This window comes from Trypanosoma cruzi, genomic scaffold (genome assembly GCF_000209065.1).
Source record: "Trypanosoma cruzi strain CL Brener 1047053516427 genomic scaffold, whole genome shotgun sequence".
NCBI classification, from domain to species: Eukaryota; Euglenozoa; class Kinetoplastea; order Trypanosomatida; family Trypanosomatidae; genus Trypanosoma; species Trypanosoma cruzi.
Window position 1 is genome coordinate 2374 of NW_001849237.1, and position 19299 is coordinate 21672.

General features: G+C 54.3%; 6 protein-coding genes across 6 annotated transcripts, besides 28 other annotated features; all 6 read right to left on the reverse strand.

Annotated features, from left to right (window-relative positions):
- Positions 1 to 515: part of a sequence feature (heterozygous, non-Esmeraldo-like haplotype) that runs on past the window's edge.
- Positions 1 to 3284: part of a mobile genetic element that runs on past the window's edge.
- Positions 516 to 1737: a sequence feature (areas not merged during assembly with more than two copies in the genome that could not be assigned to a particular haplotype).
- Positions 1738 to 2658: a sequence feature (haploid, Esmeraldo-like haplotype).
- Positions 2659 to 2990: a sequence feature (areas not merged during assembly with more than two copies in the genome that could not be assigned to a particular haplotype).
- Positions 2991 to 3749: a sequence feature (areas merged during assembly that could not be assigned to a particular haplotype. This can correspond to areas where the two haplotypes were merged or to regions with more than two copies in the genome that were merged during assembly.).
- Positions 3750 to 3951: a sequence feature (areas merged during assembly that could not be assigned to a particular haplotype. This can correspond to areas where the two haplotypes were merged or to regions with more than two copies in the genome that were merged during assembly.).
- Positions 3952 to 4009: a sequence feature (heterozygous, Esmeraldo-like haplotype).
- Positions 4010 to 4168: a sequence feature (areas merged during assembly that could not be assigned to a particular haplotype. This can correspond to areas where the two haplotypes were merged or to regions with more than two copies in the genome that were merged during assembly.).
- Positions 4169 to 4841: a sequence feature (areas merged during assembly that could not be assigned to a particular haplotype. This can correspond to areas where the two haplotypes were merged or to regions with more than two copies in the genome that were merged during assembly.).
- Positions 4369 to 5583, reverse strand: Tc00.1047053506309.30 (mucin-associated surface protein (MASP), putative; the record flags this gene model as incomplete). The annotated part of the gene is made up of 1 exon (XM_810403.1): positions 4369 to 5583. One exon carries the CDS (start codon positions 5581 to 5583, stop codon positions 4369 to 4371), a length of 1215 nt encoding a protein of 404 aa, XP_815496.1.
- Positions 4842 to 6705: a sequence feature (heterozygous, Esmeraldo-like haplotype).
- On the reverse strand, positions 6032 to 6604 carry Tc00.1047053506309.34 (mucin TcMUCII, putative; the record flags this gene model as incomplete). Its single annotated transcript, XM_810411.1, has 1 exon — positions 6032 to 6604. The coding sequence occupies one exon, from the start codon at positions 6602 to 6604 to the stop codon at positions 6032 to 6034; it is 573 nt and encodes a 190-aa protein (XP_815504.1).
- Positions 6144 to 6251: a microsatellite.
- Positions 6706 to 7132: a sequence feature (haploid, Esmeraldo-like haplotype).
- Positions 6911 to 6958: a microsatellite.
- Positions 7133 to 10116: a sequence feature (areas not merged during assembly with more than two copies in the genome that could not be assigned to a particular haplotype).
- Positions 8265 to 8288: a microsatellite.
- Tc00.1047053506309.40 (mucin-associated surface protein (MASP), putative) lies at positions 8688 to 9956 on the reverse strand (the record flags this gene model as incomplete). The annotated part of the gene is made up of 1 exon (XM_810404.1): positions 8688 to 9956. The coding sequence occupies one exon, from the start codon at positions 9954 to 9956 to the stop codon at positions 8688 to 8690; it is 1269 nt and encodes a 422-aa protein (XP_815497.1).
- Positions 10117 to 10988: a sequence feature (haploid, Esmeraldo-like haplotype).
- Positions 10989 to 16724: a sequence feature (areas not merged during assembly with more than two copies in the genome that could not be assigned to a particular haplotype).
- Positions 11054 to 11088: a sequence feature (AT_rich).
- Positions 11119 to 11166: a microsatellite.
- Positions 11199 to 11227: a microsatellite.
- Positions 11971 to 12035: a sequence feature (A-rich).
- Positions 12068 to 12088: a microsatellite.
- Positions 12206 to 14674, reverse strand: Tc00.1047053506309.60 (trans-sialidase, putative; the record flags this gene model as incomplete). The annotated part of the gene is made up of 1 exon (XM_810405.1): positions 12206 to 14674. One exon carries the CDS (start codon positions 14672 to 14674, stop codon positions 12206 to 12208), a length of 2469 nt encoding a protein of 822 aa, XP_815498.1.
- Positions 15948 to 17150, reverse strand: Tc00.1047053506309.70 (mucin-associated surface protein (MASP), putative; the record flags this gene model as incomplete). Its single annotated transcript, XM_810406.1, has 1 exon — positions 15948 to 17150. One exon carries the CDS (start codon positions 17148 to 17150, stop codon positions 15948 to 15950), a length of 1203 nt encoding a protein of 400 aa, XP_815499.1.
- Positions 16725 to 17001: a sequence feature (haploid, Esmeraldo-like haplotype).
- Positions 17002 to 17049: a sequence feature (heterozygous, non-Esmeraldo-like haplotype).
- Positions 17050 to 17952: a sequence feature (areas merged during assembly that could not be assigned to a particular haplotype. This can correspond to areas where the two haplotypes were merged or to regions with more than two copies in the genome that were merged during assembly.).
- On the reverse strand, positions 17580 to 18251 carry Tc00.1047053506309.80 (mucin TcMUCII, putative; the record flags this gene model as incomplete). The annotated part of the gene is made up of 1 exon (XM_810407.1): positions 17580 to 18251. One exon carries the CDS (start codon positions 18249 to 18251, stop codon positions 17580 to 17582), a length of 672 nt encoding a protein of 223 aa, XP_815500.1.
- Positions 17953 to 18032: a sequence feature (heterozygous, non-Esmeraldo-like haplotype).
- Positions 18033 to 19299: part of a sequence feature (areas not merged during assembly with more than two copies in the genome that could not be assigned to a particular haplotype) that runs on past the window's edge.

Below are 19299 nucleotides of genomic sequence, written 5' to 3' on the forward strand. Positions count from 1 at the left end.
CAGGAATCGCACCGTGCCTTTGCGCAGAGCCGCCACTCATGGCACGATGTCCGGGTCGTGCCAGGAATAGAGTCCCTACCACACCGACAGGCGCCTGTCATGCGGTGTGCGACTTCTTCTTCCTCCTCGACTTCCTTCCAGTACGGCCACCTGACTGCAGTAAGGAAGCCCACGTGCCAGATTGGGCTGCCCTCCTGCGGGAGGGATCGTGCAATCATGGCTTCGTCGTCAGCGGCCTCAGTGCGTGGGATACCGCGGTGCGATGGAGAGAACATTAAGTTTACAGAGTGACCTCGCTGTATCAAGAAGAGCAGCATAATCCAAATCTCTTCGGTGACGTAGTCTTGCATGGCCAGTGGAACGACGCGGAGTGCCTCAATTGCCGAGAGGGAGTCCGTAGCCACCAGGATTCGTGTGGGCGATTGGGGTGTTTCCAGAAAAAAGGTATGAGACGTATAATGCCATTTTCAGTGGCAAGGCACTCTGCTCTATATGAGCGTGCGAGCCTGCCAGCTGCTGCACGGTGGACCTCCACAGGGAGATCATTTGTCGTGGTGGAGTAATACAATAGTGCAGCGGATCCAGATGCGAGTTCGGCGAGGGATGAAGAAACATCTGTCGATAATTCAAAATCATAATCTCCTAGAGAGGAGTAAATAGAATCAAAAGCCGTGCGCTTGACATCGTCAGAGGCGTCTTTGGCAAAGCGTGGCTGAATAAATTCCTCTTTGTTGCAACTCACAGTGTCCCAGAGGAAAATTCGATGTTGAATAGGAGGAGCGCGATTGTGGCTGTGGGGTATCCCAATAATGTTACATGCGCGTTTTAATCCATTAATAACAGCATCTCTCGGAAGCGGGATCGATGTCGCCGCTTTTCCTGCATGGACGGAGGCATAGGTTCCGAGTAGATAAGGGAGCGCAAATCCCGTGATTATGGAAACGTACATGGCGTTCGTATTGTGTGGGTGCGCGGAAACCAATGATCCTCCGCAGCGGTGCTGAATTGGCTGCCAGGTGGACAGAAGTATCCTTCTTTGCTGCGCGTGGGCCGAGCGATGCCGTGCAGCTGTCGCGGCGCCGCACTTCCAGGCCGTGGAGGTGAATGGGGGCCGGACACGGTGCGATTGCCTCGCCGCCGTGGTGCAACGCACTGTGGACGCACCCAACCAAAAAGTATCGCGTGGTGTGCTGGGACGCCCCAGCCTCTGCACCCAGCCGCAGCTGATGGCGGCGTGGCACGTCTGCCCTGCAGCGGCGGTGGAAGCGTGCGTAATCAAAATTGGGGTGTCGATCAATCGCGTTGCCGAGCAGACGCACCGGGTGGGACTTGACGCGTGGGTTCCCATCGCCCAGACGATGGTCGGCCGTGTCCTCGTCAGACTGTCGGTGTGAGGCGATGCAGAACAGAGCGGCCCGCTCCTGTCGGCGCTGATACTCAGACTGCGCTCGGCAGCCCATGTCGTTATAGGTGACACGGCAGTTGGCATTGCCGCACCACAGGCACGGATGTCTGCACACAAGGCAACAAGCGTGCGGCCGTCAGCGTGAATGAACGCCGACGCAAAGTGAATGCTGTACAGGCGGCGCAACAGAACATCCACGCGGTGTATTAGGAGCTGCGGTCCCACGATGCTGCATTGGGCTGCCACGGCTGAGGTGAGATGCTGTCGGGAATATTCTTGGCGAGCACTCACCCAAACGCAGCCGCTCGCAGGTGATTCGCTACCAGCGTTGGGCGCGACGGCCCAGGCGCGGTAGCCCGTCGAGCACGGCCAGCACTCGCCCATCGTCCGCGGTGTCGATCGCAGTCGAGATGCCGATCGGGACTACGAGAGAGCGGTGACGGCGAGGGTGCAGCGCGGGACGCCGCCACTGCGACGCTCGCACTCGCTCAGCCCTCGTGCCATTTCTTCACTCACAGGCGGCTGTGGACCAGTCCTTCGCTCACCCCTAGCAGGGGCAGAGAGCAGCGGGATGGGCCGGCAACTCTCTCCGTGCGGCATTTTTCCTTCCCGTGTTCGCGGATGGAAGTGTTTTTCCCCGTTTCCCAGGAACTTCGTAGGCTGCCGTCGGCGAGTGAGGTATTGATCATCGTTCTGTGCAAGCCGGTGCAAGATGGCGCAGAAAAGCATTCAATACGCCGACGGGTCCAGGGGCCACGCCACGCAAACAATCGCGGATGGCCGAGTCAGGTGCAGACGGCGTGAAGAGTAAATTTATATCTCAGCCACCAGAGGGCACGCAAGCACAAAGTGTGCAGGCAACAGTGAGGATCGCAGCAAGTGCGACGCGGACAGTGTGACGGACGAGCAGGTGTGCCTGCTGCAGAGGCAGAGCACAGACGCGGTCCCGAGTGTACCGCAGCACAGCCAATTACAAGGAGCGGGGACGTGGTGCCGCCATGCCTCGGAGCATCACAGGCTTGGGCTCAAGAGGGCACCAAGCTGTTTCGCACGGACCTCTAGCAGCATGGAGAAGCCACAGTGGAGGGCATGATTGCGGTACTCCCGTTTGCGGAGCACTTCAGCTCGGGCAGGCTGCCTCCGGGCGAGGCTGTGTGCGCGTTGCATGCTGCCGCTACAACACACTCCACCTGTTCCATTCCGTCCGTACTAATTCCTCTGGAGCTGTCACGGCTGCCGCTCGTACGGTGCATTTGCGCATCTCCAACCATGTGCTCAAAGTGGCCAGAGGTGTTCCACAGGACGAGGGGGAAGCATCACAGTCAGCTTCACGCAGGACAACGGCGATATTTTTCCGTCGTGGCAGCATGCCTGCCAGCCGTGGGATGCCGTCCTTCGTCTCTGCAGTGTGGGATTGCAGATGGTGGTCCGAATCCATGTAAACGGGTGGACGTCCAGTGGGAGACACGCCGTACGCGTTGCGCAGTCACATCGGGAAACGAGACGCTGCAGCCGCTGTTCCACGTTGCCTGTGCCGGGTCGTCGGATAGCTCACACTCCATGCCGCTTGGGGTGGCGGCGAGGTCCTCTCCTGCCGTCGTGGATGGTGAGCGACCGTCCCGCAGCTCATGATGTAAATTCAGGTCGCAAATAACCGCTGCGGGGCCTAAGCGACGAATGTTGCTCGCAAAGTGAGCAGCATGAGCAATTGCCGATGGAAGGTTGCAGAGGTTCACCGTGTAGATGCTGGGGCAGGCCGGTGGGCACACGCGGAAGGCGGTGGTCTCCGCGCAGTTGGTGCCAGCAGCGACAGGCGCTCGCACGGCAAGGTGTGGCGCACCAAGAAGGCCACGCCGCCGGCACGCCCACTGCAGGCCTGGTGGATGTCGCTGCAGCCAACGAGCCTCGTCGCTGAGCACTCCGGTGCCTGCACCCCTGCAGGGGAGCCATGTCGGGCCGGTGCTGCGCCAGTCGAGCAGCAAGGGCAATCCTGAAGGGAGAACGGCTTAAACTTCTGAGATGCGGCTCTTGCGGACACCACCGCAGCAGGTGATGCCGGCGGAGCGACCGCAATGAAACGACTGTGCAGTTGTCAGTCGGGCTGCAGGCAAACCGCCTCGCCGCTCCACAAGAGACAGTGCGCGGGACATTCTCGAGGGGTGGCGCCGTCGTGGTCCCCATCAGGTCCGCAGCAATGCCCTGCTGCAATCACTCACACAGAGAGACAAGGAGAGTGTGTGGATGTGTGCCAAGAACACAGCGACTGTCATTGCCAGAGTAGGCCATTGTGGCACCGTCCGTCACGCGTCGACACACACCGAGCAACATGTCAAAAAAACAAAACGCAGGCTTCTTCGCCCCTCGCGAGGGCCTCCGCAGCCACAATCCTGTGCGTGCGTGCATTCTCAGCGTTTTAAACACGGCATGTGTGTGCATGTGCTTGTGTGTTTGGCAGCGCCTATAATTGCAGAGCAGCTGTGCGGCACAAGAGAGTCAGAAGAAAGCAACGGCAGAAGAGAAGCGGATAGCACACACGCAAATTACTCATATCATCACACACACACGCAGCCCACGGAACGGGTGTTCTCAACCACAAAACAATGAAAAACAAAACAAAAAGCCGAAGCGTGGGACGACCAGCACACACACTCTCATTGCTCCCGTAAAGCAAAACACACACACAGGGAGAGAGAGAGAGGTCGCCCACTCAATGCAATAAAAAAAAAAAACAGAAGCGGTTACGGTGCTCCGCCCATGCAGCCAGGCAGGACGGCAGCGGTGCGTGTGGTGCAAAAGAGAGCACCAACGGGCCTGCATGGGTGTGCATGCAATATATACAATGGGCACATTATGTGTGTGCTGCGCGGGGTGAGATGAGGGCAAGAGTCCATGCAAGGACAAACACACAGAGAGAGAAGGACGAGTGTGTGTGCGGGCGGTGCACGGCTCTCTCTCCCTCACTCTCACGCGGCCACCACCGCAGCCGCAGAAGCACACGCAACAACAAGAAGAAGCAAAAGAGGGGAGGTGGTGTGGGAGACGGCGGTGCTGCCGTCACTGTTCTGTGTGCTCGTCGCCGTGTCATTTTTTTGAGTTATGGTGGCTGTTTTTGCTGTTTGTGGTGCCGCCCCACTAGCTCTAGGAGGAACTTTGGTATTACCATCTTCGAACCCGTCTTGTGGTTCTTTGGTGTTAGGCCGTTGAGCACCGTTATCAACCGTGTCCGTTGTTGTCTGGACATCACCAGTGCCGCTTGTAGAGAGGGATGATGCCGTTGTTTTCGTTGGGGTTTCAGTAACTGCATTCTTCGCAAGGTTCGGTGTAGTTGCCTCTTGACCGTCTTCTTCTGTCAGACCACCATTTGAAAACTTTTCTTTCACTTGGGACTCCGTTTTGGTTTCTGAAGTTGAGTGTTTTTTAGTTTCTTCGCTTGAAATCTGTGAGTCCCTTGATTCCGGTGTACCTCTATCTTCTGCCGAAACTACCGGTGATGGTGATGCTTCCGCTGTTTGTGGTGTTTTTTGCGGTAATACTTGTGGGGCATTTTGTATTTGTGGTACTCCCGCTGGTTCTGGCGGTGTTAGTGGTGGCTTTGAGTGTACTGACGGTGAGAGTTCTGCTGGAGGGTTCCTGGAATTCTCTTCTGTCCTCACCCCGCTTTGATCCCCCCCTTTTCCACTTGCTTCCCTACCGAGAGTTTCCAAAGTAGAATGTCCACTTCCGTTAGGATCACCACCACCACCACTTCTTTGGGCACCTTCACCTTGAACACCGACAGCACCTGCACCAGGGCTGCCAATTTCACCACCAGAAGTTTTGCTGCCACCAGCATGACTGTCAATCGTATTTCCAATCCCACCTGTACCTCCATTAGCAGCAGCATGGAGAGAACCTGTATTCAAACTTAAATCCGCATCCTCTTCGGTTGTAACAGAAACATCGTTCTCATTCAAAGCCTCAGCGACAGTGATTGGCAAGACAGACCGCGTAGGAAGCATGACCGCATTTTTATCAGAACCACTCGGCATATGGGGCAAATTCGCACCCAACACTCCCGACGACATGCTGCCAACCAGTTCGTTGCTGTCGCGGTCCCTCGCATAAACCCCACAGGCACCGCACCACAGCACGCAGAGGGCACACACCAGCAGCACACGGCCAGTCATCATCATCGCCATCACTCCTGTCACTTGCGTGTAGCCTTCAGCACAAACTAACAACACGTCAACGCAGAGTAACAGAAATGAGAAACACGGCCGCTACACCACACACAGTCGTTGCACGGTGACAACAACAGCAGGAGCAGCGCACACACCACAAGATAGATGGAATCAGTACGGTGGAAGAACTCGCAAACCGCGCCTCAAAAAAAAAGTTCAAAGGCAAACAATAGAAAAACAATAATTAAAAAATCCAAGGACTCCGCTGCCCATGCATACGAGTATGTCCGCGATGCGTTCAAAATGGCGGATTTGGGGAACAATGCGGAGCACACAGTACGGCAGCGGAAGCAAATGAAGCAAAGCACAATCATTATAATTACTCTTAATTTATACATCGGACAACAGTAGACGCGCACAAGTTCCCGCGGTTGAGTGCTGGCACGCACAGCCCACACACACCTCTTCAGCCCACAGCGGTGCACGCCAGCGCGGATACGGCAAGCAGCAGCGGGGCACACACCCACGCAGAGCTGCTGAGGCTGTCGTCGATTTCGCGAAGACGTGACGGTGTGCGGGTGGTCTTCGTGGTTGGCGCCCCTGTAGTCGTAGTAGTTGGTGGCTCTGGCGCAGTGGTTGTGATCGTGGTTGGTGACTTTGTCGTAGTGGTCGTCGTCGTGGTCGTCTCGGCAGAAGCTTCGGAGTTCTTATCTGCTTGTTCCTCAGATATACTAGTGTCACTTTGTGTCCCTGTCGTATCGTCCGTACCTTCTTCCAGTAAGATAACGGTCACATCAGCTGATTTTTGTCCCGGACCGGTCGGAGCTGGTTCATTGCCGCCAACTGTTCCCTCCCCCACAACAGGCCTCGTATTTAACGGCCTTGACAAACCCGCATCCTCATTTGGAGGCTGAGTTTTAGTCGTCGTGGTTGTACTGGAAGAAGCTTCAGGCGATTCAGGTGCCGCAGCACAGACGGACGGGCAGCAGCACAGGGCAAGCACCAACAGGGCGCTCAGCAGACGGCACGTCATCATCATCGTGGGTGTGGTCGTTCAGTGGTGTGGAGCTGATCTGCACAGTGAAGGACATGGGGAGCAACAGGGGAGACGAGAGGTGCGGCAGACACACACAGAGGGCACACCACATGAGGAGAGGGCAGCAGCCAGGCATGCACCGTACGCCACACACACAGCCCTGCCGCAGCACCAACACACAGATGGAAGAGAGAGAAGCAAACAGGAGCGGCACACAAGGCTCCACCGCATGCACATACGGCGAGAGCGGTCCGTCGTGTCGGCACCCCTCACGGAGGCGCAGCACACAAAGCAACAAGAGAAAAGCAAAGTAACAATAATAAAAATAAGCAAAGTAACAATAATAAAAAGAATAATCTCTGCACACCGCGTGAATTCGTTTTCCACGGGAAGTGCAGCCAATATTCATCAGAAGAACAATCTATTTTCCACTAGCCTTCTCTCCCCTCCAGCACACACCATTTCATGCAGGCCCGGCCACCATCGCAGCCGCGGCTGCACAATTGACACGAAGATGCCAAAGATTAGAGTTGTTGTGGAAGCCCGCGGTGCTACTGTCACAGTCGGCGGTGGGCCGCTCCTCCCCATCATCTCGTCATATCCCCGGCGGTGCTGCAGAGCGGGTGCAGCGGCAATACACCCAATGGTGCAGTACATCAACAGTAACACCAGCAATGGGAGTGGCGGCGTGGCATGGCGAGGCTGGCGCATGGCCTGAGGTAAATGAATTTCTTGGTTTCGTGTGAGCAGCAGCAGTAGCAGTGCAGCGTGGCTGTGGGAGGCGGGAGGCAAAGGAAAAAGAGAAAGAGAAAGAGAAAGAAATAAAACGATTTAGTGCCAGTGGTGCGTCAGGATGCGACACGCGCAGCGGAGTAACAGGAGACCACAGAGGTGGCCATACACACCGCATGCGCACCAACTCCATCAATGGAAGAAACCGTCAACCCGTCGTCGACTGAGCGTCCATCACCGTCGCACACATTCCTTATCGGCCGCAACGCTCCCTGCACGCGGAGTGTTTCGTCTGCTTCCCTCGTGGTGTTGCAGTGTTTGTGTGACCGTCCACCAACCTGCCACCACTTGCACAGCGTCAGTTCCAGGTGCAGGAGCATCGCACAGCGCTCTCTCTTTCTCTCCCAGCTGCTCATATCATATGGCATCACCGCACGGCAGCCTCATCGTGATGCGCAGCCCTGAAGCGGGGGTGCAAAGCGTCGTGTGTGCAAATATATTTTTACCGTTTCTCAGGATGCTCAAAAACAAGCGTGACGGCATTGCAATCGTCATGACTGTTTCTCCCCGCACTGCCACTGACCGGGAGACTACTGTGAACGCACTGCTTTGAAGTCACCATTTCCGCCGTTGCTCTCTTCAGCGGCCCACGAACACACCGGCCGTTCCAACACGGTGGATATGAGCGCTGCCAAATACAGCCACAAGCACCAACACACCAGCCCCCACAGTGCCCTCCGTGACCATCCGCAGCGTGCGTGCGTGCGTTCTAAGACTTCACACCACTCCACAGCGTCTGCGTTATGCCTTGTGTGCATGTGCTTGTATGTTTGTTAGCACCCATACTTGCAGAGCAGCTGTGCGGCACAAGAGAGTCCAAAGAAACAACGACAAAGCAGCGGATAGCACACACGCAAATCACTCATATCATCACACACACACACACACACACGCAGCCCGCGGAATGGGTGCTCTCAACCACAAAACAATGAAAAACAAAACAAAAAGCCGAAGCGTGGGACGACCAGCGCACACACTCTCATTGCTCCCGTAAAGCAAAACACACACACAGGGAGAGAGAGAGAGAGGTCGCCCACTCAATGCAATAAAAACAAAACAAAACAGTTACGGTGCTCCGCCCATGCAGCCAGGCAGGACGGCAGCGGTGCGTGTCGTGCAAAAGAGAGCACCAACGGGCCTGCATGGGTGTGCATGCAATATATACAATGGGCACATTATGTGTGTGCTTCGTGGGGTGAGGTGAGGGCGAGAGTCCATGCAAGGGGACACACACAGAGAGTGAGAGAAGGACGAGTGTGTGTGCGGGAGGTGCATGGCTCTCTCTCCCTCACACTCACGCGGCCGCCACTGCAGCAGCAGCCGCACACGCAACAACAAGAAGAAGCAAAAGAGGGGAGGTGGTGTGGGAGACCGCGGTGCCGCAGTCACTGTCGCCAGGCTTCGCCGTGTCACCTGGTTTCGCGTTTGTGGTTTGCGCTGTTGTGGATCCTGTACTCTGAGAGACCGTATCATATTTGTTGGCTGATACAGCTTCACCATCGGAATTCGTTTCGGGTGGTGTGGCGCCTTCAGTGGAGGGTCGGTTCAGATGGTTGGTGGTTGGAGTGCCTTCCGTGCCAGCATCAGACCGTAAAGCTGTAATTGTCGCGGTGCTGCTGTTGCTGTCGCCATAAATGGTTGTGCCAATTGTGTTGCGGGTGTTAGCTGCTGGTATTGTTGGCTTCTCACTGCCAGCAACAGTTTCATGTTGTGCTCCTTCTTTCAGCACTACCCCACCAGATGGTTGGTTATTGTTGAAAATTTCCTCCGCATCGCGTCCTTCCCCTGGAGTATAAGTCGGATCAATTCCACTTTGGGAGGATGATGAAGAATGTGTTTGTTGTTGACTGACAGTTGGTGAATCTTGCGTGACACCTGCGCTGGACGCGGCTTTCTCCTTTGGTGAGTCCTCTTTTGGGTCCGCCTTAGGTGGTGTTTCTCGTCCCACTGCTGGCGTTAATGCCACTGTTGATGTTGCCTTTCTCACTGTGCCTTCCTGCTCCTTCAACCCTCGGTCTGCTGCTGGTGGATGGCTGTCGTTCGTGGAAGATCTACCCAATTGTGCATCCTTCACGGTGGTTTTTACTTCATCACCCTCCGCAGTTGCACCACCACCATTTCCTAATTCGGTTCTTGCGTTGGGCAACTGTTCAGGCGCATTATGATGGCTTTTCCCTGTTGTTCCCGCTTCGGGCTGATGTGAAACTTTGGGCACTAATTCTTGCTGACCCTGCATTCCTCCACGGCCTTCTTCTGCAGGAGTTAAGGCATCCTTAGAGCTTTTTAAACCCACACCCTCAACAACACCAGTAAGTGAAGTTTTGCCACCATTAGGAGCAAAGCCCGGAGAGTGACTTCCACTGCCCTGAAAATTTCCATCAGTTACAACTCCATTATCCCCATGACCCACAACCGAGGAAGAAGAATGACTAAAAATCCCAACATCACCTTGGCCGGAATGCTCGCGATCATTTCCAGTATCACCATTGGCCACCGAAACGCCGCACCACAGCACGCAGAGGGCACACGCCAGCAGCACACGGCTAGTCATCATCATCGCCATCACTCCTGTCACTTGCGTGTAGCCTTCAGCACAAACTAACTCCCCGTCAACATAAAGTGAAAGAAAAAGGAGAAACAATTCACACAACCAAGCACCGTCCCATCCAGCAATGAGAGTCACGCACCAAAACAACAACAATTGGGTGGGCGCGGTTCAACAACAATCAAAAGAAAAAAGAATTAATCCTCGCCGTGCACCGTTCCTCAAACACCCACACAGTGAATATTACTGTTATTCTCTCTCCTCAGGCCCTCACAGGCACGCCACGCTCACTTCAACACGCGCCCCTCCAGCACAGGCAGTCCGTCATGCGCTCCCGCTGCGCCGCAACGTACGCCACCTCCTCCCTCAGTCCAGCAGCTCCGTGTCCTCCACGCTCCTCACAATCGCCGGCATGCCCCGGCCGCGCAACACCCACAGCGCCACAATGTCGTGCCGCCCCTCCTCCACAATCATGAGCACAACGCCCAACGCGTACTGGCCCACGTGCTCCATGCGCTGGAAACACACGCGGATCAGGTTGGCCGTCATGCACTGCAGCTTGTTGTCCTCGTTGTACTTGTGGCACCACAAATTCGTGTAGCCGGCGGCATCGCAGTGCTGGAAGAAGTACGGCGCAGCAACCCTGCGGGTGTCCGTGTGGCTGTAATCGACCTTCAACGCGTCCAGCACCGACAGAGAGACAAGGAAGTGTGTGTGGATGTGTGTGCCTAGAACACAGCGACTGTCACTGCCAGAGGAGGCCATCGTGGCACCGTCCGTCACGCGTCAGCACACACCGAGCAACGCAGGCACCCGGCAGTGCAAAAACAAAAAGGAGAAAAGAATGACCCCAAGAGCAGGCAGCACCTCCACGCATGGCGGGCATCGTGCAGCCGCGTCAGCCGGCCACAAACTCAATGCAAAAGACGTCCCACACACATCCATCCAATGGCACCGTGATTCCCACCGCAGACACACGAAGCAAAGAAGTAAAAACAGGAGCAGAGCATGTGAAGGGACGCACAAACAAAAACAGTGCAGCAGAGGTGCATGGCAGAAATAAAAAGACTGCTCAGGCTCACAATATTGCACTGCAGACAAAGCAGCGGCAATTCATTAAAAATTTAATAAAAATAAATAAATAAAAATTCATCTTCACCTTTCCACACCCCACACTTTGAAAAGAAAAAAAAATGAAAAAAATAAAAAAAGAAAAAAGAAAAAAAAAGTCGTCCTCTATTACGGCTACACCCAAATAATAAAAAAGAAAAAAAAGAAAAAGAAAAAAACACACACAAAAAAAGCAAACGACTACAATGTTGCTCCAGAAATCGTCTGCATATTTTGTCCGAAAATAAATTAAAAAGATATTTAAATGTCTTTCAACCGTCTGACCCTCCATGTGTCCGCACATCGTTTATATTTCAAGGGGTCATCTGCGTGTTGCTGCTCCCCTCAGCCCTCCCATCGGCGTGCGAGTGCGGCCCGCAGAGCACAGTCACTCGTGTGTGTGTGGGGAGTGGGAGAAGCACGCAGACATGACGAGAGTCACGTCGCTCCATCGGGAGAGTGAGCGCAGCAAAAGAAAAAAGAAATCATCGGAGGGAGAGAAATGCTCACGAGGCCGACACCGAAGGGTGCGCCACCGCATGAAATAAACACACAAAGCAAAACAAATCCTTAAATAAAAACACGGCGGCAGGGTGTGGCTGTGTGTGTGTGGCGCTGCAGGTGTCTGCCCGCCCTGGCCGCAAGAAAACAAAACAAGAGGAAAAGAAATGTGTGCTCCGCCCCACAGGCCCTCGTCGCACGCCCACACGTCACGGCTCCCTCAGCGCGCCGTTCGTCGCGGCCCCTCCTCATGCGTGCAGCAGGCGAGGCGCACAGGGCCGTCGTCATGAGCGTGTCGGTGGGTGTGCGAGTGGAGCAGTTGGGCGGGAAACACACGGCACCCCTCACTGGAAGAGTGCAGCAAGAAACAATTAAAAGAGGGAAGAGTAGAAAAGAAAAGAACGTCCATAGTGATTGCCCCAAAAGCAAAAAAGAAAGGGGGAGTGAGAGATTAAAAAAAAAAAAAAACAGAAAACCAAAAAAAAATTTTAAAAAAGGACACACACGCGCACACACGCAAAAAAAAAAAAAAAAAAAAATTGATGAATTACAAAAAAAAAGCAAAAAAAGAGAATTATTTTAAGGATAATTTAGTTCTTGGAAGTAATTGTGTGCAGGGGATGCCGCAGGTGTCCCACGCGGCACCCAGTCACTCCTCACAGAGCCGCAGACCCCCACAGTCCCAAAAGAAGAAGCAGCGATGGCAGCAGTCCGCTCCCACGCATGGCGCCGGCATCGCTGTTATTTTCTTGCGACACATTTCCGAGGTTGCTGCTGAGTGCCGTGGCATTTACTTCCCTGATCTGTGAATCGGCCCCCTCCACACCACCACTCGCATCTTTACTGCTTCCCACCAAATGCCCCCATTCCGACGGCTGTTGCCCGGCGGGAGTAGACGGAGTACCCCTCGGCTCTGTTTTTGCATGATACAGCTTTGGAATATTAACGCTTTTCATTTTAAGCGCAGTCATCTCCGCAGTACTCAACGGGCGGTTGTACAGCAGGACGTTCGTCACAGTCACTGACACTTCTTCTTTGCTCCCTGCGCCGCCTGCACTGCGTTCGTCCCCTCCAATGTAGAAGTGGGAGATCTTTTGGGATTCCGTGCTTCCCAATGCACACGACGCACCCACACCCACATGCTGACCATCAACGTACGCGGTGCCCTGGGTGCCGTTCTGTAGCACAATAGCCACTTGGTGTGTTGTCTCTGGCTTCCAACTGCTCCTGAGCTCCGTCGTCTTTTCGTCACCGCACCGCAATTGCCACTTATTTTTGTTGCTGTACGACAGTCCCAGGAATACTTTATTCTTACCGGCACCATTCATCTTCTTCACGCCCATCAAAGGGATGGGAGTATCTTCCTTCGGCACCCTGTCGATAGACACCGTCGCCACAAGAGTGAAGTTGTAGTTCGCAAAGTGGTACAGCTGATTCTCCCCCTGACTGCCAACGGGCCACTCCGCCCACGCTCCATGGAACGTCACACCATCGGAAGTCTTTGTTGCCCCTGCTGCACCGCTCTTTACTGTGGCGTTCACCCCGAGGTACTCGTCCCTCCATGTGCCATCAGAGAAGTTGCCGGACAAAAAGCCAACCAGCCCATCCGTGATCTTATCAGCGCCGCAGGCATTGTCAGATGAGAAACCCTTCTGAGCAAGTAAAGTGGTGCACAGCTGAGAGACACGTTCGTCCACTTCCTTCCAGGTCGCCACCACCTCCTTCACCCGCTTCAGCTGCGCAGTCAGACGCACAGAAACCATACCGGGTGATGGTTTCTCGCCCTTCTTCTTCTCGTACAGTGCAATCAACTCCTCCTTCTTATTATTCCCACTTTTGTACAGCAGGGAGCTGGCGGCAGCGTCCTCATCTTCCTCGGACACCGGCCCAATATCAACAATGTGCGTATTGTCCGTCAGCCAAAGATGGAGTTCATTCTTTCCGTTTTCTTTTTTATCAGCCTTCTCGGAATATACCGGCAGAGTGACGAGCATCACGTCCCTGTTCTCAATCGTCGCTGTGATAAACCCGTTCCCAACGCCCTTCTTATTTCCCTTGTGTTTGTTGCCCCACACGCGCGAGAGTGTCCCGAGCGCCTCCGTCCACGACTCCGTTAGATTAAACTCGTACACCCTGCGGCGGCCATCATCACACGCAGTCATCATCATGAGTTTGTCCTTCCACTCCACGACGGAGGGATCACCGCAGCCGTCGGCAGACATCTCCCTCGATACCACCCAACCCGCAGTGTCCGAGGAGTACATAATCAGTGAAACGGCTTTCCCATCCTCTTTTTTTGTGCCTTCCAATGGAAACAAGAGAGTATCACCTTTTATCTTAATACCCGATCCACCACCGCCAATCAGTCGTGTCCAGGATTGTTCCTGTCTGCCGTTAGAAATCCATGGGAGATCGTAAGTATCTTTCCAAAGGATCCTTTTGTTGGTACTGCCTTCCTCATTGTTAATGTTACCTTTTACCAGCAAGAGTCCACATTGAAACACAGAATCTGCCTTATCCTCATATGTCCAGCTGTAGTTTCCAGCAAGCATGTAAATATCACTTCCCTGCACGACTGTTGTTGGTCGGCTCACATGTACCTTCTTCACTCTTTGAGTGCCAGCCAGAACTGCTGTTTGGGAGGGGCATTGTTCTCCTCCGGAAGAACGGTTCACCAGTACTTGCGTCTTCAGTTTATTTGTATCCAATTCTTTTGATTCTTCATCACTCAATGTCAGGAGCTCCGAGGCAATCCCAGTAAAAACGCATTCTCCGGTGCCCGTGCACTGCGCCTCAGCAACGGCAAACACATCACCATTCATCTCAACAAGACTGGGAACACGGAGCGAACTCACTGTTTCTCCGTTCTTATCTCTCCAATCAAACAATTTCCCCTTTGAAGATCCTGAAGCTGGCGACGTGTCCTGACTGGATGCAGCTCCACTGCAGCAGCACATCATCACAACGGCGAGGAGCAGCACCGCAGAATAGAAGGGATGCCGGGACATGTTGGGCCTCTGCTGCTCACTCTCTCTTCCTTCCCTCCTCCTTCCGCTGGATCCGGTCACGCGGCGACGGTTGTGTGTGCGGAGTGCCATGACAGCTGCAGCAACACGTGAGAGCATATAAATATGTGTGTGGGCGGTGTGTGTGTGTGCTGTTGGTCCTTCTAGAGCCTTACAATTTCACAGTAGCGATTCGCTTGGTTTCCTTCTTCGTGTGTGATTGAGAGGGTGGAGAGAAAAGATGCCAAGAAAGGGGTGAAACAGTAAACACCGCCACCCATCCACAGTGAGTGGCACCATCATCCCCGCCGCAGTCACTCCCAACAACAACAACTCACGCACACAGACACAAAGAACAGCAGAAGCAGTAGAAATACACCGGGAACACACAGCGGCTGTTGCCACTACAAGCAGGAGTCACGGAGGATGCATTATTCATCACGCGTGAGCACACACCAAGCAACACCGACAAAACAACGGGACGCAAAAGGGTGCAGCCGCCCTTCGCACCACCAACGCGCTGCCACCAGTCGTTTTACTGCTTGTCCCTTCCAGCGCGCCCTCCAACGCACATCACCCCGCACAGCCAAAGAATATCGGCAAATCCACAGCGGGATAAACACGTCGGAACGCGCAGCTCCATGGCGAGAAACAATCCGCACTCGCCCACGGCACCCTCAACACCACCCACCGGCTGCACGCCGCAAACATCACACCCTCCACACGTCGACGAAAGAATTCTCGGGCTGACAACCTCCCTCCTAGCAGGGCCGCCGCAGCAAGAACCTTTTATGTGCATTCTCAGCGTTCAGACCTCTACGCAGCGTGAGCGACATGGCATGTGTGTGTGTGCATGTGCTTGTGCGTTTGGCAGCGCCTATAATTGCAGAGCAGCTGTGCGCCACAAGAGAGTCCAAAGAAAGCAACGGCAGAGAGAGGCAGATGGCACACACGCAAATTACTCATATCATCACACACAAACACACACACGCAGCCCGCGGAATGGGTGCTCTCAACCACAACACAATGAAAAACAAAACAAAAAGCCGAAGCGTGGGACGACCAGCGCACACACTCTCATTGCTCCCGTAAAGCAAAACACACACACAGGGAGAGAGAGAGAGAGGTCGCCCACTCAATGCAATAAAAACAAAACAGAAACAGTTACGGTGCTCCGCCCATGCAGTCAGGCAGGACGGCAGCGGTGCGTGTCGTGCAAAAGAGAGCACCAACGGGCCTGCATGGGTGTGCATGCAATATATACAATGGGCACATTATGTGTGTGCTTCGTGGGGTGAGGTGAGGGCGAGAGTCCATGCAAGGGGACACACACAGAGAGTGAGTGAAGGACGAGTGTGTGTGCGGGCGGTGCATGGCTCTCTCTCACTCACTCTCACGCGGCCACCACCGCAGCCGCACACGCAACAAAAACAAGAGGCAAAAGAGGGGAGGTGGTGTGGGAGACGGCGGTGCTGCCGTCACTGTCGCCAGTCGTCACCGTTGTATTTTTCATGGCTGTGGCTTCGACTGATGTTTCTTTCGGATTGGATTCTTTATTTTCATTTTGTTTTTCTTCTGCTGTCCCTGCACCATCAGCTGCTGGATCATTGTTCGGGATGCCCTCTTCAGTGCTTTTGTCAGAATCATTATTGGCGGCATCACCGTTTGCCGTGGGTGATAGTGGCCTGGATCCTGCATGGTCGGCAGATGGCTCATTGTGTTGATTGGCTGTGATGGGGGCAGCGCCCTCAGTTTGTGAATTGCTGTTTGACTCAATGTCGCTTTGGACGCCTTTTGGCTGTTGCACGTGTCCTAAATCCTCAGTGCGGGAGCGTTCATTCACTTGCGTTGTTGGTAGTGTTGGTGGTGTTGCTGTTTGTGTTCCTTTCAGTTTCGCTTGACTTTCACTTGTCACTGTGAGTGCCACATTATTGTTGTTTTCTTCGTCTCCTCCGGTTTCTTCTTCTGACACATTTGTTTCTTCCGCTTCAACTTCATCTTCTTGTGTCGGCGTGTCAACGGAGGATTCAGTACTCTCGGATTTTTCTTTCAAAGCGGGTTCTTTGCCACCCTGAGGGCCGTCGCTGCCAGATGAAGAAGATTGATCAGCTCTTTGTTGTTGGGACTCAGTTGCCTTGCCGCCCTTTTCATCCCTCTTACCTCCTGCCTCTTTTCCTTTTGTATCCAACTGTTCTGGCTGCCTCTGTTCTTCTGTATCTGATCCTCCAGGCCCAGACGGCGAGGGTGGTAATCCTGCACCTGCGGCACCTTTCACTCCCTTTTGACCAGGCGTTTCATTGCCCCCAGTACCAGCCAAGACACTACCATGCTGTGATTTGTCCTTATTTTCCAATACGGCATTACCATTTTCATCTATACCGTCGTCCCCAGCTTCAACCGCATTTATTAATCCCATTCGGGTGGAAATCAACCCGCAATCCGCCTTTAGAGACACGCCGTCATCTCCACCATTACTCGTGTGCCTCAAACCGTTCCCTCCACCCTCACTGCAGTAATCTTCCATCGCGTGTCCAAAAGCCGCACCGCACCACAGCACGCAGAGGGCACACGCCAGCAGCACACGGCCAGTCATCATCACTCCTGACACTTGCGTGTAGCCTTCAGCACAAACTAACAACACGTCAACGCAGAGCCGAAGCAACAAAAGAAAAACCACCGCTACACCACACCCAGCCACCGCACAGCAACAAACGCCAGTAGCTTGCACACATTATAGAGAAGATGGAATCAGTGCAATTGCAAAAACACACCGTCCCGCAAATCAGAAGTTATAAAAAACAAAAAAACAAACCCAAGGCTCCGCTGCGCATGCATATGATTGTGTCCGGAATGCGTTCAACGTGGCGGATGTGGGGCACAATGCGGAGCACACAGCAGGGCAGCGGAAGCAAGTAAAGCAAAAAACAATCATCAACAATTACTCTTACTTTATACATCGGACCACAGTGGACGTACACATGTCCCCGTGGTTGAGTGCTGGCACGCACAGAATACACACAATTCTTCAGCCCACAGTGGTGTACGCCAGCGCGGATACGGCGAGCAGCAGCGGGGCACACACCCACGCAGAGCTGCCGAGGCTGCCATCGATTTCACGAAGACGTGACGGTGCGCTGGTGGTCGTCGTCGTAGTAGGCGCCTCTGTAGTTGTGGCCTTACCACTTGGTGCCTCTGGCGCAGTGGTTGTGATCGTGGTTGGTGCTTTTGTTGTAGTGGTCGTCGTCGTCTCGGAGGTATCCTCAGGCGTCACGATCTTTTTAGAATTATCTTTATCCCCCGGATCCGTCTCAGTTTTCTTGCTAGGCTCAGTGGCTGGTCCAGGGGGCAATGAACGGGCGGTGTTACCCTGTGCCGCACCGGACTCCTGGTTCAGTGAACCTGACTCACCGTTACTCCGAAGTGCTCCCTCTGCTGCAGCGGACGGCGGATTGGTGTCCTTTCCCCTCGCATCAACTTGATTCTCCGGATCCAGACTAGTGTCTTCTTCTGGAGAGCGCAATTGACTTGCTTCGTCAGCATCTTGAGTCTCAGAACTAGTCTCTGGCGTAGTGGATGGCAGGCTGGCGCCTTTTCCCTCAATTTGAGGTTCAGTCGGGGCAGTGTCTACCACGCACATGGACAGGCAGCAGCAAAGGGCAAGCACCAACAGGACGCACAGCAGACGGCACGTCATCATAATCGTGAGTGTGGTCGTTCAGTGGTGTGGAGCTGATCTGCACAGTGAGGGACATGGAGAGCAACAGGGGAGAAGAAAGGTGCGGCAGACACACACAGAGGGCACACCACATGAGGAGAGGGCAGCAGCCAGGCATGCACCGTACGCCACACACCACGCACGACACACACTCCAATCCACGGCAGCAGGCACACACACACGCACAGCCCTGCACTCTGTAATACTTATATTGTACAATTGTTGTGGTCAGTGCATGCGGTCACACACAAAAGGAGTGAGAAAAGAGGAGACCACTACGGCTAGACATCAGACTGTAGGCTACCAGAGGGAGGAAAAAGGCAAGAGGGCCGCGCCGCGTCGGCAATCGGTGCGTCACTTGCTTGCAGACCAGGCGTCGTGCGCGATTGGTGTCGCTCATCGTGACGCATACGCCCTCGTAGCCCCAGAGGGTGGAACAGCCAACGCCGACGCAAACACCGCTGTCAACACGCCATTGCCACAATCGTGAAGAGCCGGCTGGCACCACACACGGCAAGAAGGACACACCAAGACACGCCATGCACCAAAGGGGCGCATCAAGCCCGCAAACAGTGCGCACCGATCCAACACCGCGGGGCCCTCCCGCACGCACGCACCATCCTCCTCCTTCCTTATCTTCGGCTCATTGCCGCCACATCCGACACCTGCACCTCACAATACCAGAGGAAAAAACCAAACAGCTGAAGCTGCAACAACAACAAAACTGCCACCTTGTTGCGCTGACGCCACTGCACGAAAGGGTGCGCCGACGACGGGAGTCCATCGCGCAGGAGAAGGAAAAGAGCCCAACGAGACACCCAAGAGCCACACGTTGGCAGTCTTGTCGGGGCTGTCCCAACGCAACCACAACAAATAGTGCCGCAACCACGGAGCCATGCACCCTGACCCACAGCGTGTTTTCACAATCAGGACAGCAGGGACAGAAGGAATTAAGACACACTACCCACAGTGCAGCAGAGCACCCGAAACACACACAGCCAATCAAAAACGGATGCAAAAACTCGGGAAG